Consider the following 8,845-nt stretch of genomic DNA (forward strand, 5'->3'; position numbering starts at 1 on the left):
AGTAACCAAGGAGCTGACATTGATGCATGTGTTGATAAAGCTGCAAACATTCAAAATGAGATTAACAAAGATTTTGAGGAAAGGGTGACAGCTAATTTTGCACAGTATTCTGCATCTAATTCAGGTCAGTGTAATGATAGAATATTTTATAACTGTTGTGTCATCCAGAGGGACTTTTATGATGCTTCATGTTTTTGAGGATTTGTGTGTATGAAAGTAGAGTTCTTAATACATCACTCAAACAGGTTATAACTTTTTTATTGAATGTCTATTGCTTGTAGCCATAAACAGGAATAAACTTCAGCATTTAGAAGCAATTTTATATATCCATCAACATTCATCACCGTAATAGGTTCCTTTTGTCTAATTCACCTTGAAAGTATTGACTTCAGATGTGAAATGGGACCAAAACTACCGTGCCTGTTTCGCGGCGATGCTTAATATTTGCAAAAAGATGGGATGGAAAGTTATATTAAGTGTATTTAAATCATCAAACTGTAGTTTCTTTGTATGGTGTGAAACCTTTTGAGAACATCTCAATGTATTTCTGCTCTATTCTCCTCCTTGTTTGAAGGCATTCTTCTTTCACTTTTCTTTTTGTTTGTGAAATTTTCTCCTTTTTTTTATCCGCTCACTTCTCCATCTGCTTTCACTTTTGTTTGCTTGGGCCGTCTCTCATCCCAACTTGATAATGAGGAATGCGGTGTGACCCTGACCTCTATCAGCCCATGCATGACCTTCTGACTCCCCCATATAACCTTTGACCTTCTCTTTGACAGCTTGATTAATTACCCTGTGTTATGATTTATGAGTAAGTGCTATGTAAAAATAATAGACAACAGGTGGTCCTCTAAAAACTTTTTGTGGCATGTTTTCTTTCCCTGCCTAACTTGATGAGCTATTTTAAGTTGGGAACTTAGTGGGACAATGTGTGTTTGGCAGTAATGCGGCGTTTTTACACACTTGGACACAGTGCTGGAATTCAGGCAGCCGAGGTGCAGCCAGGATGGAAATATCACAAAATATTAGCAGGGCGCAGTTGCCAAAATGTACATTGGATGGAAGGAAAAAGCAGAGTCAACTGACATTTCAGGCGTTTCAGTCTCAGGTCACGTCTTGAGAAAATTGCTCAAATAATGGAGGGGGCATTTTTCAAGCTGAGCTGCATCTCCAACAGCTATGTTTACTTTAACGCTTCACTAGTGACTTCTGATTGGTTGTCATGACCTCATCCCAGTGTTGCACCTACGATGTCGCAACAGTGACATAGACGTACCCTTCTCACGGAAAAGATGGAAAATGAGCAGAACATACATCTTTCAGAAAGATGAATGGACATTGCTGTGTCCGTTTTAACCACTGGTGGATTTCAGAGCTGAGCACTTTGAGTTACATTTCCCCTGCGAATTAACTCCGGTCTTGTTGCCAACGATCCAAACAGAAACCTGAACTTGAAAATTTGGGTTGATAAATCTTAGGAAAATAATTTCTTTCAGACCCTTGCTCGCAGTCCAAAAAGACAGTTACACAGGTCAAAAGATTCCTCTCCAGCCCTGACCTCTCTGGTCACATATGGTGTCCCATTTCAGTGGATTAATATGCAGAGCTGAATGCTTTCAGCTCATTATTCATGTGGCCAGGCAGAAAAGATTTCAAAAGGTTTGGAATTTACCTCAAATACTTTGGGGTTCTTTCTTTTAAGCTTATTCTTGCTGTCAGAGGCAATAATTGTGGTATTCCTTCTATTTCGAATATCTCACTCGAGCTTCTAGTTAAGAGGCAGAAAGTACCGCTCCATTTCTGGCTCATGTATTACGGTGGAAAAGGCCCTTCTACGTTGTTCTGGCTTGGTAGTAAAGGTATTGTAACCGAGATTCATGCTTCTTTCGAACGCTTGACTTTGTCAGCCTGTCTTTCCTTTCATCATCATTTGCTGGCTCAATTATATTAATTGTATTTATGAGCCTGAAAGTGGAGTTTGCACACAGTCCTCCACCTCCTGAAGCAGATACCTGCAGGGTGCTGGTAATTAGTGTAGGTTAACTTTCGACTTACCTTGAAGCATTAGCATTTGGGGAGATAGGTGTTAACTGGGTGTTTTAGTCAGAGAGAGAAACTATAATTGTATGGACTGAGCCCGTGGATTAGGGGCTGGGACTTTTATTTTTTGGTGTCTGCCCCGATCATTGGGTCTCGTCACAGAAGCACTAACAGGGGATGCAGGCAGACCTTGGCTTCTGTGCGACATCTGTATTCTCTCAGGCATGTGGTAGAGCACAGGGCTTGGCTGGTTTCAGTCAGCTGAAGATTGATGGCAGGGGGCAGGGGTCGTCCCAAAGTTTTGCTTTTTACTGTGAAAAAACTTTGCACTTTAGAAAGTGGTTTGCATGAGAGAAAACTACTTCACTCTTAGGTGCATTGAAAAGATACCTAATGTTTTACTGATGGTCGCAAGCTTTAAAAACTGTCCTTCAGGGGAGGTTCAGGTTGGATATTAGGAAAAAATTCTTTACAGTGAGGGTTATTAAGCATTGGAACGGGTTGCCTAGGGAGATGGTGGAGTCCCCATCCCTGGAAGTGTTTAAAAATCGTGTGGATCTGGTGTTGAGGGACATGGTGTAGGGACCCTGGCAGTGTAAGGGTAACGGTTGGACTCGATGATCTTTGAGGTCTCTTCCGGCCGGATGATGATTCTGTGATTCTGTGTGATGGTACTTGACATAGGTCGCTGCATTTCAATAATGCTGTAAGCTCATCATATCCAAAACTAATATTTTTAATGACATTGCGAGGTATGTACTTCTGAACACGACTTTCATTTAAAAAGGCACTTTATAATAAATGTGATTTTGTCTTTGCACCAGTCATGCCAAAGACTGTGTATCTTGCCTATTATTAAAGTGTGGTAGAGGTTTCTTTTTAGATATTAAAGGTCTTGTGCACTCAGTTTAGCGTTGACTTGAAAACTGCTCAGTAACACCAGGTTAGTGAGGGTTTCTACCTTTTTCTTCTTAGTTTTTCGATCACACTAAACTTTAATGGTGCAGTGACACACACATGAAATATGTTTTTTAAAAATTAATTGAACTATACCATCATATTGTTTGCATAGATGTTATTTAGAACAGAGTATTCCTTTTAATCAGAAAAAGCTTGGAATAAGGTTGAATGAGAGAGGTGGTAATTGGGCACGATTTTGCCAGTCAGTTTATTTTCCTGTGTTGCTTTAAACATGTTACTCTCCAATCTTCTTCCTGGTGCCTTTGTTTACACCATGCGATTTAGGGTGCAGAAGTAGAAGGGAAAGGGAAATTCACTACATCACATAAGCAAAACAATCTGAAAAGAGGTGACTTTCCTAAGAGAAAGTCTTATGAATTCTAAGGTTATTTTTTTTCTCAGTTATGAGAAAACCTATCTCAGTTATTACTTAATCATTTTAATTGTACTGACAGGAAAGGCCTGCTCTCTGGGAGAAATTTAGCAGAAAATTTAAAGGGAGACATGTTACACTGCTTAAAATACAATTGATAAAATTCCTTTAATTGATTTCTGAAATAGTGAATTTTAAAATGAAATCATATTTCATCTCTTCATGTCTATGTGAAAAATTGACATTGTGTCCTCATAAAACTGGACAAACGAGTCATGTAATTTTCAGTTACATAATCAATAACTTGGACAAATTCTACTTCTTTGATGATTTATGTGTCTGTTTTGTGGTCAGCTTAAAGCAGACATGGACTTTCAAATCCCCGTAACACTTGTAGGCCCATAATAAACACAAGAATTTTGCACCTGGCATTGTACAGAAAGCAAAACAAATCAATGCGCAGAATGTCTCTGCTCAAAACGAGCAGGTCAAGAAGACGAGCAGCACAGAGAGCCCCAAAGGCACTGCAAAAACTTGGTCCTACTCCACCACTAGCGAGTTCAAAAACCATCCTTTCCTCTGGGGCGTAAAATGCAGAGATGTTCAGAGGTGGTATTCTCCACTGTGATGGATTTGGGGCTTTGAATTTTCCAAGTTGGAAATTTTATTCATTCATAGGACAGCTTTGTGTGTTAATACAACCCGCAGTGGGTCGGGTAGATTTAAAAGTTTGCCTTCTTTGATTTTCGTTTTCCTTTGCCCTTCCCTCTTTTGTTTATTTATTTATTTGCCTGTTTGTTTATATTTATCCCAGTTCAATTCACTCCACGGGGAGGGCAGGGGAGCGACATGACAGGAGACCACTTACTCACGGCGCCGCATCTAGCGAGGAGGCAATTTTCTCTTTGGCCTATGGTGACCTTTTTTGACTACATCTCTTACTCCAGAGACAGTGTCCTGAATGCCTCTATTTCACCCTGTTTAGCAGAGTGCAGCCGTGCCCTTTAACTTGGTTTTTGGTGGGAGGAGAAGCTACGGCAGACGTTTAGAAGGGCACAAGGACGAGGGGTAGGAACTCCCTTCAGATGCGATTTTGATAACTAGTCGAGTGTGTCCAACTGTAGAAAATCACCAAGTGACAATCTGTCTACCTGACAGTGGCCACAATGCACTACAAGGTTTGTGAATGGCTCTACAGATCAGAATAAAGCAAGACCAAATAAAGTATCTTTTGTTGGTGTGGGCTTGGTTTGCTCTGGCCAGCTAGGTATGGGGACCTCTTTGATCCCTGTGCCTAGCCCAAGTGCGAAATGAAGCTCTAAGAGAAAAGCTGGAATAAAGCTGTTCAGTTAGATAATTAATACAGACATTTCCAAAAAGTAAGTCTTCATTGAAATTTACTTTTAAGGGACAGCTTGTTTTTGACTGGGAACTCGTGCTAACTTTAAGGGCTCATCTGTTCGATGCACGTGCTTCTCTTTTCTCCCTGCGCTTGTGATTATATCTCCCACAAATATTACAATTCTTGTGTGATTTGCCATCATTTAAAAATAATAATAAAATGATTGGCTGATTTATTCAAGATTTATTTCTCATTCATAAATTCGTGTATTTTTCAACTGGCTCATTTTCTGAGGCACAAAAATGCAGCTGCTATGTTCAAAAGCATCCTGCAGGTCACAAATTTTCTCTGGGTATGTTGCATTCAGGACGTAATCCCAGTGAAGTTTTAGAGCAGATTTAAAGATGTGCTTGAAAGTCATCCCCGCAGTAAAAGAGTTGGCTTGTAAGCAATACCACTGAATCAGTTTTGGTATTGATTCGTTGTTAGTGCCACTATTGGCTTCTGCATGATACGCTTGTTGTCAGTTAGACAAAAGGTTTTACTGTTTTAAACTGTGGTGAATAGCTTTCACATGCTTTCTCTAATATATATGTATAAATCTATATATGAAATCCCTCCATCCTTTTAAAAGTTTTTATTGGCTGGGTGTAAAGCTTTTTGTTCATCATTACGCAGAGTTCTTAAAACAATTATTTTGCTTTTTGTTCTTGTACTGTTCTCTGAAAAAGTCTTAAAAAGTGCCTATGAATAAAACAACCTCTTAAATCATTTTAAAGGTAAAACAGGCAACTTTTCTGACGCTGAGGGATGCGTACGAGCATAAATGCACACACAGACACATAGTCACACATCAGTGCCCCTTTAATGATAGAAATGAAACAAACAGAATATTCTCAAAATACCCTTCCATAGATTATGTGATGTGAACTTACTGAAATAAATATAAAAGTTTGTAAGAGCATTAAAGTAAATGCAAAGCATTTTCCAGCATTAAATCTCCCTTTTCATATTTCTTCTTTTTGTCTGTGTTCCTCTTCTGAAATAGGAAGGCTATGGAGTAATAGTTCTGAATCCCAATGAGAACTACATTGAAGTGGAGAAGACAAAAGCCCAAGTACAGCTGTCTTCTGATAGCTCAGATGAACCTGCGGAAAAGAGGGAAAGAAAAGATAAAATCCAGAAGGAAACAAAGAAGCGACGTGACTTCTACGAGAAGTACCGAAATCCGCAAAAAGAAAAAGAAACTATGCAGATGTATATTAGAGTAAGTTGGTTTTCATTTCGTAGTGATCTATAGATAACTTCACTGTCCATATCGGTGTGGTTTTCTTAAAAAGAAGCACATTATGGCAATGGCGTTCAAGAGTTCATAGAGTTCCTAGCTCTTTATTCTATTGGTATTTTTTGTCACTTATTGAATGTGAAGTTTTAGAAGAGTTACAAAACATTCTTTTCTAATTTCAAAGGGGAACTTCAAATGAAACCCAGAGGAACAATCAAGAAAGAGAATGATTTAAGGAAGGCTTTGTAAAAATGATTTTATAAACAGAGGTGTACCTGAGAAACACTTTCTGGTGCAGCTTGGGCAACTTACTAGCTTCGTGTCATGCGTGCTTTTGTTGTTTTATATTGTCTTAGATTGGAGAGTAGTTATAGCCTGGTAGTTTTTTAACTTATTACCTGCTGGATTAATAATGTGTTGTGGAAAATACCGGTGTTCATCTTGTGTGGTAGATTTACCCTGTAAATGTATTGTTTTCGTATGAGCAGACATCCATTGTGTTTCAGCTGAACTTCTGGAGGCAGATAAAGGAGGAGAGTTATTAATATCTTAATAAATATTTAAGCTAGAATAGTTTGAGAATGGTGTAATGAGGAAACTCTGTCTCTTGCTCTTTTCTTACTCAGTGAACCTTTGCACTCTGTAATGCTACCAGCATGGGATCGTTATAACAGTGCTACCCAAGGATTTCTAATTCTGCAGGGGGCACAAACAATATTATTTGCACTTTGACACATTCTGCTTCATATACATAATATGCATTATACATTCGAGACTGAGTCATGCCATTTCCAAAGCCCTTATTATGAAAGTTAGTGTTTTCATTCAACAGTATGACACAGCAGAAACGCCATGGTGTAGTTAAAACAGTAAAAATATATGTACCTTTCTGGCAGAGAGAAAGATCCAGCGAAAGACATGTTAGAATCGTCTGAAATTTTCCTGTTAGTTGTGGTTTAGCATATCAATGTCTGTAGGAGAAGTACAGCTGTACTGGCTAGTTTAAAGGCTAGTTTTATAACCTGGATGCATGATTATCACTAATACCATAAATATTATGGTGTCTTTTGAGAAACATCCCACTACTGAGCATGGGAAACAAAAGGATGCATATACACATTCAAAGTCATCACTTAGCCCCAACAGGGCACTAGCTTTTCTAACAGCCTCTTTTTATGAGAGATGGTGTTCTGCCCACCCACCAGACCCTGCCTCTTCGTATGGGCGACCAGGCTTGTCTCAAGGTCCATCAGAAGCCAGTGGACTGTGTAGCTGTATTGTCCAGGAAGACGTTTAGTCAGCATGCTGGTCCAGTGTCCCCTTCTTGAAATGAACCTTTTTTTGATACCTTTTTAGCAGTTCCACTGTCTTGTGGCTCTTTTGCTTGATGAGGCATGAAATTTGGCTTCAGGAGGTCTGACCCCTGACACATAAAATGCATGACTCCTTCCAGGTTTCTTTTCTGCACCACTCTGTGCCTCAGACATGACTGTTGACATTCCCTTCATAAAATTTTCTTCATACCAAGCAAAGAAGTAGCATAAGATTTAGTGAAAGCGTGGGTGGTGGTCTCTATTTCTGCATGAATTATCTGAAATCGATTTTACAATGCGGTTGGTGTTTTGTTCTGGAAGAATTCATTGGGGTTCTTTCTTAAATAGGCTCTAGTACAGGGAGTTTTTTGAAACAGAGTGAAAAATGTCCCTGCTTTGCTGTGTGGCAGAACAAATTACTGCAATTTACTTGCCTATAGGTTGTGAAACAAAACCAGGCTGCTGGTGGTGTGCCATTGACTCTGTTGGGCTGAACTACTGAGTCTGTAGGTGAGTGCAAGAGGAGCTGTGAACATAGCATGCTCTGCTGCACTTTCCTGGCCACAGACATGGTTGTCAGTCTGTCCAGGCATCACACGACACACAAAATGGTGCAATGCCATGTTCTCAGTGTGTTTCTTGCCTCCTGTGCTTGGGTTCGTAGGATTACATGTAGGATTACCGTGGGATGTGCTGCCAGGCTTGCTGTAACCGCGGGCTGCTGGTAGGTACGGTGTTGGAGCTGGTTTGGGGTAATCTCAAAGGACAATTTAGATACGACCTTTACTTGCTGTGCAGTATAGCGTAGATGTGACTCACTGGGCTCTTGAAATAAAACATATTGTCACTCCACAGAAATATCTAAGGGTGGTATATGCTCAAGGAGTTTTGAGGAACCTGAGCAAGCCTTACATCATCTCTGCCAAGCAGGAAAAGCTAGTACAGAGAGACTAGATGAAAAATACCCTCACAAGGAGGTATCAGCTGCATCTAACTTTGAAGGAGAATTTGTTTGTGTCAAACATGCTGAATTTTCAGACTGTTAAGCAGTAGGAATAAATATCCTTGGTAATATTCTCGTAGGGTCATTGAGATCTGTTGTGATCTGATGAGGAAATGCCAGCTGAACAAATTAAAGCTTCCTGGATGATGCTCCCACTTGTGCAGTTAGATTTTCCAAGAATTGGAAAAATTGAACTCTTTCATGGTAAATTCCTTTTAAGTATTTTCTTTATTTTCATAGGCAAAACGAACAAATATCTGGGGTACTCTAGAATATGTAAAGGCAGAGTCTTAAAATACAAGATCTGGAACTGCGCTGTATTTTTGTACAAAACGACTACAACTAACGGTGGCGATGGGATTGTGTAGTGAATTAAGCGTAGTACTTGAAAGATCAAAGTACTTACCGTTTCATGCTGGAAGTTCCCTTAACTATGAAATAATGTACTTTCTGGCATACATTATCGCTTGTTAAAGGGACTGATTTTGTCTGGGCAATAAACATCATGTCAAACGTTGTGGCAGAAAAA

General features: G+C 39.5%; 1 protein-coding gene across 1 annotated transcript in view; it reads left to right on the plus strand.

Moving 5' to 3' along the window:
• Nucleotides 1-8,610, plus strand: part of FAM172A (family with sequence similarity 172, member A) — a 111,888-nt gene extending 103,278 nt beyond the window's left edge. Inside the window, exons 6-7 of the mRNA XM_010142656.1 lie at nt 5,764-5,982; nt 8,557-8,610. Coding sequence (XP_010140958.1) covers nt 5,764-5,982; nt 8,557-8,610 — 273 coding nt within the window. The remainder of the gene's footprint in view (nt 1-5,763; nt 5,983-8,556) is intronic.
• Nucleotides 8,611-8,845: the final 235 nt, after the last annotated feature.

The sequence above is a fragment of the Buceros rhinoceros genome, unplaced genomic scaffold, assembly GCF_000710305.1.
Source record: "Buceros rhinoceros silvestris isolate BGI_N320 unplaced genomic scaffold, ASM71030v1 scaffold20398, whole genome shotgun sequence".
Taxonomy (NCBI): Eukaryota; Metazoa; Chordata; class Aves; order Bucerotiformes; family Bucerotidae; genus Buceros; species Buceros rhinoceros.